This window comes from Lepisma saccharinum, chromosome 5 (genome assembly GCF_977018435.1).
Source record: "Lepisma saccharinum chromosome 5, izLepSacc3.1, whole genome shotgun sequence".
Taxonomy (NCBI): Eukaryota; Metazoa; Arthropoda; class Insecta; order Zygentoma; family Lepismatidae; genus Lepisma; species Lepisma saccharinum.
This window is the reverse complement of record NC_139233.1, coordinates 52,868,388-52,889,525: the sequence shown is the minus strand read 5'-3', so window position 1 is coordinate 52,889,525 and position 21,138 is coordinate 52,868,388. Positions and strand designations below refer to the sequence as shown.

The following is a 21,138-nucleotide window of genomic DNA, read 5'->3' as shown; positions in this document are numbered from 1 at the left end:
AGAGCAAATCTGAGATCAGATTTGGAATCAGCACCCCAAAGTTACCTTAAAACCATTGGAAAACCTTATGCCAGAAAATGTGTGTTGACCAGTGTTATATGCTCTGTTTATACACTTTGAACATACATTTTTATTGACATTTGTTGGTGAAACCTTCATTAACATTAGATATGACATATTTTCCTCGGTAATTCTATGTGTACGAATAACAATGTTACATATTGTAATAACTAAATAATATAGCTATGTAACTGAATTATCTATTCTTATTTATTTATATATATATATATTCTTTGTTTGATGTACATGTATGTAATTGTATGTTATAAATTAAAAAAACAATAAAGAAAGCAAAACAAAGCGGGGTAACCGATAAATTCAGAGCAAAAGACGTCCTGGTCTATATAAATGCACCAGGACATAAGCGCATACCCTCGAATGTAGGCGGGGGGAGGAATTACAAAATGTCCACAAATGATGCCCTGCAACCAGCACACTAATTTGTAAAAGTCGAATGTCAAAATCTGTTTTACCTTTACAAGTAAGCTCAGATCTTTATGTTATATGTTATTTAACAAATATCATTCACATTAACAAACGACATTAATTAAGAATAATAACAATAAAGAAAAATGTCACTTATCTCCTCCTTGATTCTGAACCTGCTCTGTCATCATCAAGAAGTTCTTCGTCTTTCGGATCTAAAAGCTGTGCTTTTTTTTGAATGGCGTAAGTATCTGGATCGATGAGGTCAATGGTCACACCCAAGTCATGTTCCGTCCACAAATCATATTTGTAATTCCGTTCCAAAAGGGTCGGTTTGTATCTCACGTACCTGTAAAAAAAAAAACATCTAAAAAATGTAACCAAAGATTTCACAGCTTGCGGTGGTAGTATTGTCAGTACCTCATTCAGGGACGGCGCTACAGGGGGGCACGGGGGGGAGGGGTGAAGCCCCCCAAACCAGACCTCAGCCCCACCGGTAGCCCCCTATATTTTCTTTTTTGGCACGGTAGACGCATTTCAACCAAAAACTTAAAAAGTAAAATTTCCATTTTCCATTATGAAACTTCCATTGGGGCAAGTATAGGGTGGCGCACGAAAAACCGAACTCCGGCACGAGCATACGAACGACAAATGAAAAACCGGCCCGTGTACAGGCTGTTTATTTTCTCCCACCTATTGTTCCGAAGCTGTTGCAACCATGTATACTTCATTACTGTCAGTACGAAAGCCGTGAAGACTTGGTTCAGACGTATTCTCTTCTTCAACAAAGAATCGCAATAGTGGAAGCGTACGTGTCTACCGGGTCATTTAAGGAAACGCAGGATATGTTTGCAAATACGTTTCCTGGCACTTCCATACCAGCAAAGAGCAGTATTCATGATTTGGTGAAAAAGTGGCGTACTACAGGGTCAGTTGCAACCGCAAAAAAGAATCGGGCCCCATCCGTTCGTACACCTGCTGTGATTGCGGATATTCAAGCACGAATGATCCAAAGTCCTAAGAAGTCGACACGCAAATTGTCGCAACAGGCGAATGTTTCGCGTAGGTCTTGTCAACGTGTTTTACACGATATAGGGTTGAAGCCCTACAAAGTGACATGTGTCCAAGAACCGAAGGAGGAAGACAAGGAAAAACGTGTGAAGTATTGTACATGGCTACTTGAAACAATTGTGAGTGGATTGTTGGATCCCCTGCTGTATTTCATGAGTGACGAAGCCTGGTTCCATCTGACAGGACATGTAAACTCCCAGAACACGAGATACTGTTCAACAAACAATCCCCATACGATTCACGAGGAACCTCTTCACGATAGAAAAATCGGAGTGTGGTGTGCTGTGTCTGCAAGTCGGATTGTGGGTCCCATATTTTTTGAAACGACAGTAAACACCGATGTGTATATGGGAATCTTTGAGGACTTTTATGCACAGTTGACCCCCCATGAACGCTTGTATGCTTTCTTTCAACAGGATGGGGCGACCTGTCACACTTCACGCGAGTCAATCTCACGAATCCATGAAAGATTCGCAAAGGATTGTGGCCGCCGCGTTCACCGGACTTAACCACTTATGACTTTTATCTGTGGGGCAGTCTGAAGGGAAAAGTGTACACAAATAATCCAAGGACATTAAAAGACTTGAAGGACAATATTCGTAATGAAATTTCGAGAATTGATGCCGCAGAGCTGTCCAGAGTGTATGATAACATGTTAAGGTGTGCACAACAGTGCATTGAAGCACAAGGCGGTCATTTTCAACACCTACTGTAAAAGACAAGATCGTTTCAGTAAGTAAAGACCTTTGCATTAGCTTATTTCTTATTTCTTTTAAAAATTGCAGACCTTTGCGTTTCTTATGTTTTATTTATTTTATTTCTTGTTTGTATCTGCTCGTGGCAGGGTTCGGTTTTTCGTGCGCCACCCTACAATGTTCAAGTACATTTTCTAGTTCGGTTAGTTCGCAATTACTTTATTACGATGTGTTCTGAAATCAATAGGCCACTGGTCATTCGATACTAAGTAATTTGACAATCAGGGGTCGTCAAACTTGCTACGAAATCATCTGCCTGCCTGGAAGATGGACGTATTCAGTGGCTGTGAGATTGTTCTTTCATTGTTGTTGACAGCTTCTGTAAATCGTATCACTATATTTCGGAATAGGTCTAACAGGTGTGACAAGTGAATTTTTATACGAGTAAGTAGGATGACGTTCAAAATCTAAGGAAGCGTTGTGTTTCCTTTTCGTTTGTTAGTTCCTCGTTGGAGTACCGACAATTGCATGAGAGTTAGAGATGTTCTCTCATTAGTTTCATCGTTATATCTATTCTTAACGTCGTCGCCTTGTAATCAAGGGGTCCCGGGTTCGATACCCGGTGAAGGCACATAGTGGTTCGGATCCCACTTTAAAACTGAAGGTCCAGTCCCGATCAGCCTTACTGCATTAAGTGGACTTAAAACACAAAATCAATCAATATATATTCTTAAGTAACTAACTCCCCCGCATTCTTAAACCCGAAGGTTTATGGCAGCAGCAACACAAGCTTTCACTGCAAATATTCGAGAGGAAGAAATACGACGTTAAAGAATGAAAGAGTACACAAACTACCTAATTCCTAAATGTTAAAACGTTGGAAATATTAAAATTGGCCTCCCAGCCCCCATGGTCTAGCGATAGAATTGCTGCCTTTATATCGAGGGGTCCGAGGTTCGATCCAGTGGAGGTAACATTTCATTAAGTCATTGAGATTCCACTAGAAGGGTTTCCCCTATGGCGTAATGGCAACATCGTCAACTTGTAATAAGGAGTTCCGAGTTCGATACCCGGTGGAGGCACATTGCACAGTGGTTCGGATCCCACTTTAAACAGTAGGTCCAGTCCCGATTAACCTATCTATGCATAAAGTGGACTTCAAAAAACAATTCAATGCAATTCCACTAGAAGCTGGCCTCCCCCCCATGGCGCAGTGGTAGCGTCGTTGCCTTGTAATCAAGGGGTCCCGGGTTCGATACCCGGTGGAGGCACAAGTGGTTCGGTTCCCACTTTAAACTGTAGGTCCAGTCCCGATTAGCCAGACTGTGCATAAAGTGGACTTAAAACACCAACTCAACTCAACACTAGAAGCTGTAGTTCTCGTCCAAATTAGCCTCTGTGCATATAATAGACATATCTCACTCGGCAAAAATTCTTCTAAGAATTCTGAACAGACGCCTATACTCGAAGGTCAGTGGCGAGTTAGAGGAAGAACAGTTTGGTTTCAGGAAAGGAAGAGGTACAAGGGATGCAATTGGTTTACTGAGGACCATTGGGGAAAGATACTTAGAGAAAGGAAAGGAGGTGTTTGTAGTATTTGTAGACCTGGAGAAAGCCTTTGATAGAGTGAATTGGATTAAACTTTTAGAAATTCTGAAGAAAATTGGCGTAGATTGGAAAGAGAGAAGACTTCTAAGCAACTTATACATGAATCAACGAGTTAAAGTGAGAACAGGAGACGAAATGACAGAAGGCTGTGAAATTGGAAGAGGAGTACGACAAGGATGCTGCCTATCGCCTACTTTGTTTAATATCTATTTAGAAGATATAGTGAAAACTTGTTTCCAGGGCACAGGAGGTGTCAAATTGGGAGGAAGAAGAATAAACTGCATAAGATTTGCTGATGACATGGCATTATTCGCTGAGGATGAAATAACCATAAATAGTATGTTAGAAGAGTTAAACAGCAGCTGTGAGCAGTATGGAATGAAGATTAATGTAAAGAAGACAAAGGCAATGGTTATAGGACGGAAACCAAGGAATATTAATGTGAGAGCAAACAGTGAAAGAATCCAGCAAGTGGATAGCTTCAAGTACCTCGGATGCACTATAAGCAGTGACATGAGCTGCAACCAAGAAGTGAAAATGAGAATCGCAATAGCAAAAGAAGCTTTCAATAGAAGAAAAAATGTTTTTTGTGGACCCATGGACATAGGTCTAAGCTCTAAGGAAGAGATTAGTGAAATGTTTTGTGTGGAGTGTAGCACTATATGGTGCAGAAACCTGGACGTTGAGAAGAAATGAAGAGAAACGACTCGAAGCTTTTGAAATGTGGACATGGCGAAAAATGGAGCGTGTAAAATGGACAGACAAGGTAAAGCCCCTATCACACGGAACTGGATTTCTAGTTGGAATGCCCTAGTTGGCGATGAACTGACTTTCTGGGTAGTAATCATGGCTGCCTGGCTGACTGCTTGACTGGTTTTGAGGAATAGGACATGTTCTAATTGCTACTAACTTCTTCGACTAGATTCTGTGGAACAGCCAATCAGAGCAAAGTTTGGCCATGTGAAGATATTCTGTGAGTTTGTAAAGTAGCCTTTTTTTTTGTCTGTGGCTTCCGAGAGCATACAACACGAAAGGCATGTTTACAATTGAAAAAGCTAAAATATTCTTCCATACGTGTATAGCAAACGTTGTAAAGTACGTATTTTATCAGCGCCGTTCTTCTCTACCTAAAACCATTTAATGCGATGCGATATTCCTCTCGGTTGGATAGTTATCGTATTTTAAAAGTGTGAAGTGATACGTTGTTTACATCTCGCGCGGCCGCCATTATGGAAACGAAAGACTATCGACAAGTACGGTATAACAAGTACCGTGTGAGGCGAAAACTAGCAAATGGGTAGCTAGTCCAGCGTCAACTAGAGCATTTCAACTAGAAATCCAGTTCCGTGTGATAGGGGCTTAAGAAACGAAGCCGTACTGAAAAGAGTTGGTGAAAAAAGATCTATACTGGAGACCATCAAGAAGAGGAAAAGAAACTGGTTAGGACACTGTCTAAGAAGAAACTGCCTGCTAAGAGATGCCTTGGAGGGAATGGTTGAAGGAAGAAAAGTCCGTGGAAGAAAGAGATATCAGCTTATGAATGATATTAAATTAACTGGGTCGTATGCTATTACGAAGCGTAAGGCAGAGAACAGGGAAAGCTGGAGATTGCAGTGAAAAACCTGCCAATTAGGCAGAAAACAATGAATGAATGAATGAATACAAATTCAATCGAGTAATCATTGAAATACGGTGCGAATATCAGCAGACTTGGGCAATTTTCTTGCTGCAGTCCTAGTCCAACATGTTAATTAATTATAATTTGTGAGGTTAGGAAAGAATTTCTGCAGTACCACCATAGTGTACAAACTTGATTCTGTGCAGAAGAATCAAACTTTGAAGCAAATCTAAAACTATTGATTCAATCAATTCTGTGTAGTATTTATGCACAATATATTCTAAGAAAAAAATTTAATCTTCAGCAGTTATTTTCACTAATAAAAATGCCCAGTGCAAGAGTTGCAACTACACTATGTTGACATTCGTCACCGGACACCCCATACCAGTACGTTAATCCGGTTGCAGCACCACATCATTATCAAGTAGGGCCACCTTTAGCCGCAATGATGTCCGCAACCCTTCGAAGAAGACTTTCCACCAATTTGCGATACGTGTCGACGGGAATCTTTCCCCATTCCTCCTGCAAAGCGGCAAACAGCTCAGTGGTGTTTTTTGGGCAGCATGGCCTGGCTCTCAAGCGGTGCTCCAACTTGTCCCAAAGGTGTTCAATGGGGTTGATATCTGGACTTTGGGCTGGCCAATCAAGTTTTTGCACACCCATGTCCTCGAACCACGTGTTGATAATGCCTGCAGTATGACATGGAGCATTGTCGTCTGAAACAGGTATGGGCCAATACCGAATTGTTCCCACAATGTCGGTAGCGCAGAATTGTCCAGTACTTTTTGGTACGCATCGGCATTCATGTTTTCCCGAACTAAAACAAGAGGGCAAAGACCATACCACGAAAAGCAGGACCACACCATGATGCCACCTCCACCGAATTTCACTGTGGGTACGATACAGTCCTGTAAACACCCACACATGTCCATCAGACCGCCAGCGTGATTCATCACTCCATAGGATGGATTTCCATTGTTCGAGAGTCCAATTGCGGCGTTCCTTGCAACACTGTAACCGACGGGCCACATTGCGGGCTTTGATATGCGTCTTGTGAACTGCTGCGCGACCATGAAAACCAAGTGGGACGATCTCCCGGCAGACAGTACGATCACTTGCAGCACTACTGGAAGCCGATCGAAACTCCTGTGCCACCATCTGTAACGACGCCTTCCGGTTTGACTTCACCACATGTTTCAAGCATCTGCGGTCATGATCTGTTAATATTTTCGGTTTATTGGGTCTGAGACGGCATGTCATGACCTCCTCTTGCTTCCACTTCACGATAACATCACTCACTGTCGACCGGGGTATCTGAAATTTGTTGGAAATCTCAAGGGTCGAATGCCCAAACCTGTGGGCTCCAATGATCATCCCTCGTTCTGCCTCACTCAGTTCGCATCGTCTGTCCATATTGACTGCTGTAGCTGGTATGAGTGTATTCTCAACTGGCAATGCCTTTTATAGGTTGTATGATGTGTACAGACGATCCCAAGCACTTTTTGAGGGGTGTCCGGTGACGAATGGCAACATAGTGTATATTCATTGCTTTTATGACAATGTATTTGTCTCCTAGTAGAAGTGAATTTGTAGTAAAAATGTTCTTGTTTCTTGTGAGTGGCACCTCCTAAGTGGACGGCATTTCGGCATCCTCCGATTTTTAACCCTAAGTTCTGAATTTCAGTCGTTGAACAAGAAAAAGTAAGGTATTTCATCATGGCAGAGAAAATGGCATCATGAACATACTTTCTATTCAAGGGTGGTTTGTTTATTTGATGCCTACTTTATTAAGTTAGTTCCGCTTTTCTGATGCACGAAAAGCTACAATCTTTCGCCGCTCCCTACTGTTGTAATTTGAACAGTTTAGAGTTATGGCACACTAAGGCAGACAGGAACTCAAAATAAAGACCCTTCAGCAGCTGCTTGCAATGGGTGAAATATTTAAAATTACCTTTTACGAACTTTATAAGCTTTGTGTTATTGAAATGTGGCCAGGCGCGGTTGGCCCTATAGCGCACAGGATCAGTGAACCCCCAGTAATATACGATAATCACCTCGAGAATGAACAATAAACAATGTCTTTACATTTTCACATTATTTCGCTAAAAATTCTACACAATAAGTCATGTATTTGTGCCCGTAATACGGTGAACTCTTTTGCTGAGAAGAAGAAACCGCGATTCGGCCGCCCTGATACAGACCCTCATTTGAACCCCCACAGGACAGCTCTTGCCATTGTGAAAGCTTCGTGCGGGAGCAGAAGCTCGAGGAGGGTATAGGACAAAATACATGGAAGATGAGATTTGCAGAACCTATGTTCAACCCAACGGTCATGCGCAGTTCGTTCTCTCGCAGAAGGCGCGGGACAAGGCTCCGATCTCGCTGCTTCCTCCCTTCCAGTGTTGCTGTGTGCGGTTCAAGTTTGAAGCGCACACATTACATATTCAATATTCTCTTTGTATCATTTTTGTACTGAACTTCTTGGAATAAATGCAAAATTGTGGCAGAGATGGATGAGTGGAAACAAATAAAAGCTGGAATTAGATGCGATGAATTAAAATAAAGGAGATACATTACCAAAATAGCTCGTGCATGCATTCAGAGGTTTTTACTTAAAGGTGGAAACACTTCGGGTTCGCGAAAGAGAAAGAATGGCGCGAAGACGTGACTCGCTGTCGCTCGGTGTCAATCGTCTCAAGTTTGTTAGTTTTTGAAGTGCTTGGATACTTGTTGGAAAGTATTAAGTGATGCTGCGAGTGAAGCGAGGGATGGACTTTACCTAGGTTATGTCACATGATGCAGTGTAGGCGTTGCTGTCCGCGCAGGTAAGAAATGACCGATGGAAATGCACGTAATTAACGTAAACGAACTTCCTTGTCCACTGAAAAAAAGCGTGTGCTGGTCGACCAGCCCCAAATTTGAACAAAGCTATCTTGTATCAATGAAAGGGTCTCAGGTTCGATTTCTAGTATGCACATGCCATTAGTTGCCATTTCCCTTTAATAAATGTAGGACCAGTTCTGATTAGTCGGCATGGACGTCCGGAAGGGGAAAAGGGGGCAGCCCCCCATGGGAATTGAATGTAAACCAAAAATTATATATTACACGCATATAATTTAATTTCAGTCACAGTAATTTTTGGTAATTATTATAAAAGCGTTGCAGTAACTTCAGACTGAAGGAGTGTTTTTTGCTCCTCCTGAGGAAAAAATATATTACTTGCCCCTACTTGAGGACGTCCATTCCAACAAAACTCAACTTTTTTCATAAAGGCACAATTTATTGTAGTTTCAGCCCTAAATTTATTCGCACACCCCTAATACAAAACCTTATACTCCCATATAAAAAAAAATTCTGGACAAATCTTTTAAGCCCGCCCCCCATCCTTTTGTTAGGCGTAGGAAGTTTATTTTGCGGAAACTGAATATATGTCACATGACTTCAGTGAACCCCCGGGTAAATAATGCACGAGCCGCGCCTGAATGTGGCCACACCTATCAACGGCTGCTTACGGCAAATCAAGTGTTGCCTTCATAATTGAAATGGCAATGAGAGGTTGAATGCTATATCTATTCTGTTCTTTGAGAAAGAGCTTGCAAAACAAGGTTTTAGCTGCTCATAAAAACAGACGTACTGTACCTTATCGTAGTTTCTTGGTGTGGTTATTTTCTTTTTTGAACAAAAAAGTACTCACATTCTTTACATAGAAACAGTGTTACGTGATATCCAGCGAGTTGATAATGAGTGTATTTTTTATGGTGTATTTTGTTTACTGTTCATATGAATAGTAAGTATGTGATACTATTCCTCTCGATAATGGCTTAGAAAAGAAAACAATACAATTATTGCATTTTATTTGACATAAAAAATTCATGCATGTGGAACAAAATGGAACATAACATCTCAGTGATTTATCTTTGGATCTGACTGTAAAGTATGTCACTGGTAAAATTATACCGTAGTAAAGTATTAAGTAATTACCTTTTAGTCGATATTAGTTAGCCCCCAGAGAATTTGACTCCGAAATCTGTAGCCCCCCCCCCCACTTATTTTAGGTTGGCGCCGTCACTGGCCTCATTTGATTATTGTGCAGCCCGAACGCGTTTCCGTGAAGCAGCTTGAACCACGCTGGGCCAATATGATCTGTATAGCGTATTTGATAGTATTCCAAGCCGAGGTTTCAAGTTTGTGTTCGATAAGCACACTGGAGAACGCTGCAATAAAGCTCACCACACTTTTATTTGCAGCTGACTCCAATCCTATTCCTGCTTTCTCTCTTTGCATTTCAACAGAAGTAAAAGGCTGATTTTTCGTTGTAGAATTTTCAGAAAAGTAAATGTGACTAAGGAAGGAGCAAAATGCACTTAAAAACCTAAATAATTATTATAAATGCAACAGAAACTTGCAGAATTCTAGAAAATAACCCCCTAAAATAACACTCAATTACATATATGTACGTACTTTCTAGGTGTTAATTATTTACAGGTCATTTATTACACACATAATTAATATATTTCTTTAATGTAAATAACTTCTATCCTTGATTTATACTGTGCTTACTTTATTTCCATATTTTATGTAATTTATAATATATTATATCAGTATCTTATATATATTGTACGTACATGGTGGTAAAGATCTGAAATACTGAGTGTAAAGATAAATACGTTGCGCATTGTACTTAATAATTGAAATCTTGTATTCATGTAGGCTATTTTTGTAGATAATAGTTAGATATTTTATTCCACCTCTCTTCAATTAACATGTATTATTTATTATAACTCGGTTTGTTAACTGTTGTATACACATATAATTTAGCGTTGACATGTTTTATGTTTATTTACATTTCTGCAAAATAATATTTCTTACCAAACTGTAAATTTACAAACTCAAAGCAAGAAATGTAGAACACTGTAATTGGGCACTCGCCTGTTGTGTTTATTAATAAATAAATAAATAAAAAATAAATATAAATTTAGAATAAAATGTGTTTATTTCATCAGTTTAGTAATTATTTATTGTATAATATATATAATAGTTGTAATTATTATTATTATTATTTATACTATTCTAGTTTTATTACTGGCCTTTACCACCTGCAAAAATTTCTGACGACGCTCTATCTAAGCCACATGATAAAATTAAAAAGGCTGTGTTTGACTACTACACAATGTCGAAAATTATATATTTTACTGTTGTAAAATTGAAGTATTTCAATGTTTATAATTTATATAAGCTTTATTTCAACCTGCAGAAGTCTTAACACGATACTGTTGTCTTGAAAAAGACTACTATTTTTCCGTAAATCTTCATCCAAAGGATCCGGGAATTTCCAATATTTTCTAGGTACCTTTGTTTCTCTATATCACTCAAAAATTTCAAGTGATCCATTTTGTATCGGATCTTTTATAAGAAAATAATCTCGGTGACGATCTGTGTTCCACTTGTTTACATTGGAAATTTGCCCAAACCGAAAGTTCTTTCCCCGACATATATAATCGAATTTTCTGATCGATTATTTTTTGTTTACTCAAGAATAACCCCCATACCTAAAATCATTTAATACGTAACATTATTCCTCTCGATTGAATAGTTATCGTCTTTTAAAAGTGTGAAGTGATACATTGTTTACATCCCACGCGGCCGGCATTACACCTGCATTCGTGACCTAGAGGTCTCTTTTCGATAATCGATTTCAATAGCATATGCTCTGATTGGTCGACAGTCAGACTTGGATCGTGTTAATTAGAACCAATCCTAAATAGAAATTCTTTGACCGAACTTTGGATCCATTGAGAAAAATGGCGTTACCTCTGACGTCATTTTCTTTTAAGCGTCCAATTCAAGCACTTGTTTATGATTTATTTGATCGTGTACAAGGCGCTTTAGGAATGCGTGGAATCCCGAAAAGTCAGTACCGGAATCTGATAAAAGAAATCCCGTCCGGTAAACGAACAGTTGTCAAATTACAAATTATCGTGTTTAAAAGTGTCTAATTCTCGATGTTTTCTGCCACTATATTGGCATGAAACTTCTTGAAAATGTCACTTTTTACACCAGAAATGCAAAAACAATAACTTGAGTTGAGGGGGGAATAGTGTGTACTGTGTATAACTCGAGACTTTCACAGTGCAGGAAAATTTCAAAATTTACCGTTCCACACATACCTGAAATTAATGTGTAACACGCATGCTATCTTCAGAATTCACTAAATACTGCATACAATGCATAAATTATAACTGGCAAGTACCAAACAATATTAATAGCTAATATATTGTCACTTACCTAGTAGAATCAAACGGATAAACTAAGAATTTTGTGATAAGTGGTATATCTGGAAGAGTATTGCTGTATTTGGGTCTACACACAAAATCAGATCTGAAAATATATATAGGATCTATTTTAACATGTTAATTTGATCAGGCTCTTATTTTAATATAGAAATGGTTAACTGTCAAATACATTGTTCGTCAGTCATATCGAAGTTTTCCAAACTAACTTGATATTGTAATAAACAATTTGCTAAAATTATTTTATTCTAAACAAGAGACCTACAAACAAAATTGTTCGGACGAACATTTGGAAAAGCATATGCCATGGTATTCTAGTCTGAAACGTTTGTGTCTTATACAATCGAAATAAGTATTATAATAAATTAACTTAGTAGATATGCCTTATTGTCTAAACGTACAAACAAACTTAGTCTCAACTTTGTTTTTACGAAAGATTACGGCATGAATTAACGTTCTATTTTTACACATAACATAACATCTTCATATCATAGTATCGTTTTACAAAAAAATAAATATGTTTACGTACAATTCTCATTAATATTGAAGTATTTAAAATAATAGAATACCACGTTGCTTTCAGCATTAATTCAAAAAGCAAAAACTTATATATTTTAAGTTGTAAAGTTTTAGCTACGCTGTGAAATTGTGCTAGCACGTCTGAAATGTAACTTACATTGGCCTGTTGGAAGTTTTTGAAAGAAGTCGTTTCTCTTTACCAGATTCTGCGTGGATAGTTGGCGCCATTCTTATAGCTTTGGAAAGGAATTAATTAATTCGATAAATGAACACAATATTAAGCGCTATAACATGAAACCTTATCACTGTTTTTGATTGATTATTTCCTGCTTTGATGCGAACTGTGTTAATAAGAAAATAGTCCAGACACTCTTTGAACTCAACTTTATTGGCCGCCACAATTACGTCATTCATAAATCGATCTGCTTTGTCAGGTTTCACTATTCTAAACTTGTACAAATTTCAGACCTGGCGCTCCGGTTTTTTCACCAAATAGTTAAGCAATTGTAGGATATGAATGGAGGGGATGGTAGTGTGATTTTTACCTGCACCTGACAGCATGTGCTTCGAGTAATCTATGAAACAAGGTTATTTTTCCGTCAATGTTCTAGCTCAAAACAGGATAAATTTCTCTGGACTGATGCATGCTGAAATATAATGGCGAGTCAAATTAATGTAAGCCAAGACGATATTTGGACGAAAAACAAACTTATATGTCAGAAATACGCACGCATAGTATTAAGACACTTGTCCCACTGTGTAACGAACCTAGAGTGCGCGTCAAATCTCCTGCATATGGCCTTGAACGGCTGAACAGCACCAGCGAATCACAGACGTGCGGCGTTGCCTAGTTCCGTGACAAGGCGTTTCGCTCTACCACGCTGTCTCTTTTCCGTGTGAGATTTCGACATGGCACCGCTGCAGTGCGCTCCTATTGGCTATTGCCATATGCAGGAGATTTGACGCGCACTCTAGTGATACGACGCTCATAAAAGTCCTGTGGTAGCTGGGTTAGAATTTCTGTGCATCAGGATCCGAAGTAAATATGTAACATTTCGACTTCCTCTTTACTTCAGTGAAAGTTACGTAGCGAAACGTCCAGACTGTAAGGATGGTGCTGCAGGGTTTTCCAATTGAACTTCGTTAGAGCTTACACATTAGCTGTATGTGGCCTACCATTGTCCTGCAATTAATTAATCACCCTGAAATAATGCACCACGGAGCGTCAACTGTAATTCAGACCTTTGTTTATCACGCAGTAACCTCGCCTCGCAGCGAGTTATCACGTGATTCACAAGAACTCCCAAGTCATTTGATGAAACAATTCGACCTAGGGGGAAGACTGACTCACTTTCATTTGACTCGACCTTATACTAGAAAACTGGACTGTATAGGCCGAGAACAAGACAGACCTATGTATTATCCACTGTAATGTTTAAGGACGATATACATAACCGCTATATGTATTTTTTTTATATCTGAAATGTGTATAAATATTATTTTGATGTGTATAAATCCTATGTAAGACATTTACTGTGCACTGTAAAAGGGCAGATGCCTGTTGTGCGCAGTATAATAAATAAATAAATAAATAAAAAATCGAGATGAGACTGACACTTAATGCCCGAGACTCTTGGTTTCTCTCTTTCTTTCTACTTGGGTGTGAGTTTTGATTTTTAAGTCCACTTGATGCACAGATAGCTTCATCGAAACTGGATCTACAGTTTAAAGTGGGATCCGAACCACTATGTACCTCCACCGAGTTTTGAACGCGGTACGTCTTGATTACAAGACGACGACATTACCACTACGCCATCGGAAAGGTTGCAACCAAGTGCTCATTTACGACAAGCTGTGGTGCCCCAGAAAGAACAGATATGTTGACGTAAAAATTCCCACTTGAGATCAGCCACCACAGGAATCGAACTCAAATCTCTTCGTGGTAGTCAGACGCCCATTTAGATCATTAAATTTTGTCACAGAAATTTTATAAAAATTGAAAAATATCGGCACAGACAAAATTTGCCTGTGGTTTTGGAAATGGCAGTGGTGATTGCTCCTTGTAGGAAGTGAGGAACTTCCTACATAACAGTTCATTTATACTTACTTCCAGTTCTCTACTTTTTAGGAGTTAAATGCGCGTTCTAAAATTATGAGGTCAATGTTAGCTACTGTCAAGAGTTGACATGGTTGACTGTTGTCGCTCGCTCCAGCCAGAACACAAATATGATGGACACATAGGCAGGCCCGTGCCCAGGATTTTTTTTGAGGGGGGGGGTCAGACCCATAGACAAATTTTAATTAATTTTTTCTCATATTATACACTGTGTGTGTGTGTGTGTGTGTGTGGAGGTGGTGTATAGGAGAGGGTGGGTAGAGAAATTTGCTCATTTTGTTACGAAATGTTAAAGAACAGCATTTTCTAACCTAGATGTATGCAAGCCTGTGACAAATATTTGAAGTTGACCCTGACATTTGTTTCTGTCAGAGAGAGAAAAAAAATATGATACGGGTAGACTACATGTATGCATAATGGAAACAATTTAAATAACCTACGAAAAGCAACTTATGTGTGTGGGGTTGATAGATGAGGGTTCACTCCCACTTTGCAAAGTCCCTGACTTTTCCAGGTATTTTACATAACTGTGTAATGATTTAACATGCTAAAAATAAGAGTTACACTTCAACTTTGTAAGTTAATCTAATGAATCACGTTTGTTGGACATTTTTGAAAATAAATTAAAAATAAAATGAAATTAGCTTTTTATAATCAATATTACCCAAAAAGGAAGATTGTTGGGAATATAAAACGAAACGTGTTTCCGGTTACAAATTCTGCCAAGCAAAAATCATTTAATTCCCCTGACTTTTGCAGGTTTTGAAAGCTTTATTTTTAAAGAAATAATTTGTTTCCAATTACCTCAGTCCTAGGCTTGTTTTTCTGACTCCTCCAGTTGTCCAGGACTTTGGAGTCAGTGCGAATCCTGTAAATTAAATAAATTATCTCATGGGAACAGCTAAGTTACTTCACCCTGGCAGTGTGTCTGATGGCGTAATTTTGTTTCTATGGTGTATTTTCGCTTTTAGAATCTTATTCGACAGTAAAAAGAAATGGCAGTGGCAACCAAGAAGCTATTAAATGGGGTTGCATACATGTGGGCTAGAAAATGCCATTATCAATGGCTCGTAGCATCGAATTTTTTTGGCCTTGATGTTTTCTGCACACTGTGAAAGTTGTCTTTTGTACGGTCACACCACTGTGTATTTATGTTCAAGACAATTACAAGTAGAAAAGATGAGAATTGCACTAAAACAAATTCCGATTGACAGAATTTCGTAAATAATAATGTACTTAATTTCTTGAGTGTTTTGGACAAATAACAATATACAGCGTGAGCACAAAAACACTCCCTGGTTTCAAGATGTCATAAAATTAATAGTTACTTGAATATTTTGATAAAATTGATGTCCAAAGCTCAGTTAACTCAAAATATTTTAATATCTTTCTTTTCAGAATCGCTAGTTGTGAATTCGGTAGCTAGAGGGCAGTAACATCGAAAATGGCGTTCACTCCACAGCAAAGAAGCTGGTGCGTGTTAGAATTTGCCAAAACAAGCAGTGTTGTGAGAGTGCATTTAAACGGAACTTTAATTTAATGTTGATCCACCTACACACAAATCCATTCTGCAGTGGCATAAAACGTTTGTTGAGAGAGGATGCATTTGTGATCAAAGAGAAGAACATTCTGGCCGACCGTCCATCTCTGAGGAAATTGTGGAGCGTGTGCGAGAAGTCTTTGTACGCAGTCCCAGAAAATCAACACGTCAAGCCAGCAGGCAGTTGCAGGTGCCACAAACTACCGTAAGCAAGATTTTACGGAAGCGTTTGCGTTTTCACCCGTACCGGCTGAAAGGGGTTCAAAAGTTATATCCACAAGACAAGGTAAAGCGACGTGAGTTTTGCGAGACTATCCACACTTTAATGGATGACGATGAAACCTTTCTGACAAAGATCATTTTTAGTGATGAGGCGACCTTCCACTTGAGTGGAAAAATGAACAGGCATAATGTTAGGATCTGGGGAAGGAAGCATCCGCATGCCACTCTTGATGTGGAACGTGACTCACCCAAGGTGAATGTTTTTTTTTTTTTTTTTTGTGCAGTGTCAGAGCGTCGAGTGTACGGTCCGTTCTTCTTTGAGGGGCCAACAATCACAGGTGAAAGCTACTTAACAATCCTACGTGACTGGTTAATTCCTCAACTTGCTGCAGAGAGAGGTGACTACATTCTACAACAAGATGGAGCGCCCCCACACTGGCATCAATCTGTATCTACGCAGCTTTCTGAATGACAACCTCTCACACCGTTGGATAGGATGAGCTGGACCCAATGATCAAAATCTATGCAAGTGGCCCCCACGATCACAGGATATGACAGTTTGTGACTTTTTCCTTTGGAGGTTCGTGAAGGACCAGGTCTATGTACCTCCACTACCCACAAACTTGAATCATCTTCAGGAACGCATCAGTACAGCTGTCAACTTCATAACACCGGATACTCTTGAGAAGGTGTGGTTGGAGCTGGATTATCGTCTCCATGTTTCCCGCGTAACAGGTGGCGCGCACATTGAGCATTTATAATTCCAATGAACACCACGAAAACTTTATGAGTTTTTACAACTACTGTGAACATTTCTGTAGAATACTACTTTTGGTATTAAAGTGATACCCTTTCAAAACCAGGGAGTGTTTTTGTGCTCACTCTGCACTATATTAAATGTACTTCAGGCAATTTTTTGGCCCAAAAATCTAGCAAAGATTCTGCTGTGAAGTGGATTGTCCTATTTACATTATATTAATCAACCCTGCCATTGATTGGCAGAATAGACATCAGTTGCAGAAAAACCCTGATGTTGGAGAATGAAAACAAAGTTTTATTCCCTTCTGCTCTTTGGTGGCGAAAAGGGATCTCAGACCTTGCGGTGCGGGTGGAGAGCTAAATGCCCCTTGTATGGTTGGTTTTGTATTGCAGTTATTGAGGAACCTTTCTTCCATAATGTAAAGAGTATGGAAAATTCCCCTCTATTCTAATTATGTGAAACATTTGTGTCACTGTAATAGAATAAATCGTTCAATAATGACGGGATTCCTATTTGTCGAGTGTCAAACATCTGTTTTTGACTCATAAAAAGTTCAGACAATTTTAATAATGTACACAGTATTCTACAAGAATCCCTACATAACCAGTACAATTTCTGTAGTGGCGCAAGAGTCTTTCTTCCCTTAGCTATAGCAAGTAGTATCCGAGCCGAGGCGAGAAAGGTCGGGACATGGATAAAAAGGAACGGACTGTCCCGACTAAATTGGAACGTCCGATAGCTCTTTGCATAAATGGTTATAGAACTAAAATAGCCCAATATTGCAGACTGCAGACTTCTAAAGCCTGCCTCTGTCCAGAAAGAACCTATTCATTTGTGCAAGGACAAAATCGAAATTCATGCAAAATGTGAAAAGCCATCAACGTAATTTTTGTAGGTTTTTATACATTCAAATTACTTTTTAATGGCTCGAGGGGGGAAGGGCATGACCTCCCTTGCCCCCCTTGGGTACGGGCCTCCACACAGGCTTAGCTGCTGCTGAGGAACCACGCTGGCCACAGTACACTCTCGTTACACCCCTGGACACGGCCTTTCACAGCAGCACCTTGTGTCTGTCATGTTATTTGAGGGGGTAAGGGGTACAACTTGGATTTACTGATTTATGGGTGGTACTGTACCCCATCCAAAAATTTGAAGGGCACGTACAGTCAACGGCAAAGATAATAGTAGGCAAATTGTCCATCGCTATATTCATTATTTTTTTTCTACATCCGGTGTTGTTTAAAGGAATGGAATTCTGTTGATTCTAAGCAGGTATTGTCCCCTGCATGTTGATGATCTTTTTTCAATTCATTTTCTTCACATTGTGCAAAACCTGTGGTAAAACAGACAAAATGAAAATAGTCATGGAAAATTCGCCTATTGTTTCTTTTGCCGTTGGGTGTACAATGTACAGTGGGATCCATGAGTATTAACGTGCAAATTGTCCATGACTATTTTGAATTCATTAATTCTTCTCTTACATTCTATGTGTTTTTAAGCGATGGGTTTTTATGTATGCTGGTGCAGAAGTTGTCAACAGCTTGTTTTGAGGTTGTTTTTTTTAATTCTGGGTCAAATAAAGTGCACGGTAATACTCATAGGCGTGCGCAGACTCTCTGTCTGATTAAGGGGGCAAAAGCCTTGATGAAAGTTCAGTCGGGGGAAAAAATCTTATTTTATCTCACTCTTTTAGTTTTATGCCATTGATGGGTATATATATATATATATATATAGGCCTATATGTGTGTATGTGTGTGTGTGTGTGTGTGTGTGTGTGGGGGGGGGGTGTGTGTGTGTGTGTGATGGTGTGTGTGTGTGTGTGTGTGTGTGTGTGTGTGTGTGTAACATATTGTTTAAATACATTACATAATCAATTCATCCGCCCCATAACAAGCCAAATGATATATATAACGTTCCTTTTCCTCCAAACCAAACTGTTTATAGCACCAACTGTCTGAAGTACTTAGTTGTTCTTGCTTGTCCCTCTGGTAATTCACAATGCATTACAAAAAGAAACAAATTGCGAACGAAGCGAGCAAGAAAATGTTTCGATCCAAATTTATATAAATTAAAAACAGTATTGATTTAATAGCACGCAAATAATTTCCATGGGATGTCATGGCATTCTCTTTTACAATTATTCTCATTCAGATCGTTGAGCATAGAGGGATAACTCTCACAGGCCCCGCCAGCGAAGCGAGCAAGAAAATTTTACGAAATTAATTTTTATTTGTATAAAATTTGAAGTCGAGTAGGCAATTGGCCCTCTCTGCCCCCTTGCAGGTGCTCCTGGCTGTCTGGAAGAAATAATGCAAGAAAAACGTGAAAACTAATTCCATCTTCAGTCCATTTACAAAGAAAACGAGAAGGAAATGCTCCCTTGCCGTTGGCGAGACGCTGCGATTTGTCAAAATATGGAGTCAGACAGTTGATTACTTGCAGCTGGAAAATCAAGTTCACCCATTTCTCGTTGCGTTTTCTTGGCTTCGCCCATCCATTGCATTCGGTCAATTTCTCGCGGCAAGACCTGGCTCCTATCCTTACAAAACACAGAGTCGCTTGTTTCAATGTTATTTTAGATAGCGCCCTTTTTTAAAATGAAAATAAATTATAGATTCTGTTGTTGTTTTTTTTGCAATGAGAATTGTACATACAGCCATACGAACCTGCTGAATGTGTTTAAAACTGAACAACAGAGAAAATTACAGAAACTGTTCACACAACGACGAAGCTTGCAATCACGTATCTAGAAATATATTTCGAGGGGAATTAATTTATCCTTCATGCATTTCATGAAATCAACATAATTCCCCCTCTAGGTTCCGTCACCAGTGTAACTTGGGCCTAACTTTGGGGAGGGGTCAGGATAGAACATGAACATTAGGTTCCAAAAGGGTTTTAAAAATTTCCTCTACCATTGTACATTTTAATAAACATGAAAATTTGTGGGGGAGGGGGTGTCCTCCCTTGCGCCTTGCCCTGAAAGCAAGGGTACTGGGTCCGAAACTGGGGTCGTGTCCGGAAGGTGCAAGACCGTACTTGAAGTGAGCATACTTCGAGAATGGTCTCGCAGTGCAGTCTTGAAATCGTGGACTGGAAGTGAAGATCATTCGAACTGCACTTCGACTGCAGCGCCAAATACGATCAGTAGATAACTGAGGACAGGTTGGTTTTCCACGTTTTAAACACTTGTTTTTCACCACAGATTTCACATAGCATTTGATTTGTAAGTGTTCTAATACATGCATTTCCACACCTTAGAAGTACTGCAACAAACAACTTGCTGGCTTTCTACCTCCGCGATTTCAAACAAATGAACAACAAGTCCACTTGTCACATGACCAAGCCTCCAAGTTCGTGTGCTCTGTCCTGTGGTCTCGATACCACGTGAACTTGACGCTTTCGAACTGTACTAAGTGACGTCACTTCCGTTAAGACCATGCTTCAAATATGTACGTTGTACCTTTCAGACAGAGCCTTAGATAAGTAAAGGATGCTTATTAATTTTCTCATTCAATATTATACAGGGAGTCCATAAAGTCCTGCAAAAAACTAAAACTCTATAACTTGAAAACTATTAAGTTTATTAACAAAATATTTTTTGTGTACTTACAGCAAGGTTCAAAGTTTATTTCCTGCTTGTTAGGTTCATCGCCAAACCTCCAATTGTGCACCATTCACGTCCAAACACTGTTGCAGTCTTTTGTGAAACCGAGAATTGCGTGCTGACTGTGCTCACCTGGGATATTCAGAATCACATCTCTTATTTTTTTCTTTTAGGTCATCCAGATTAGCTGGTTTCTATGAATACACCTCGGTCTTTACATGTCCCCACAACCAATAATCGCAAGGTGTCAAGTCTGGTGATCTTGCAGGCCAAGGTGTGGGCCCTCTTCGGCCAATCCATCTCATGTCACAGTCTTCGACTATCAGCTCGTGTACAAATTTTAACTTGTAGGGCCGGGACTTCAGCTTCTTGCATACCATCTTGGGTAACGTTGACTTTGGTATTCCCAGTTCCAGTGATCTTCGTTTCAGCGATTTCATTGTCCTGCACTGACTGAATCACATCGTCACTCCATCCTGGCCTTCCACTTTTTTGGCAAATCTGACACATTTCCCGTTGCCTTGAACTTTTCATACCATCTCTTGATACTTGAATTTGCTGGGGGTGGTTTCCCATATGTTGTCTGGATCTTTCTCTGCACTGAAA

The 21,138-nt window shown here is 39.5% G+C and overlaps 1 protein-coding gene across 1 annotated transcript in view; it reads right to left on the bottom strand.

Moving 5' to 3' along the window:
- Positions 1–12,606, bottom strand: part of LOC145987825 (RNA polymerase II-associated factor 1 homolog) — a 74,876-nt gene extending 62,270 nt beyond the window's left edge. The window contains exons 1-3 of the mRNA XM_083122557.1: positions 12,445–12,606; positions 11,764–11,856; positions 646–835 (exon numbers count right to left, since the gene is read on the bottom strand). Coding sequence (XP_082978683.1) covers positions 646–835; positions 11,764–11,856; positions 12,445–12,515 — 354 coding nt within the window. The 5' untranslated portion in view covers positions 12,516–12,606. The remainder of the gene's footprint in view (positions 1–645; positions 836–11,763; positions 11,857–12,444) is intronic.
- Between the last annotated feature and the right edge of the window lie 8,532 nt (positions 12,607–21,138).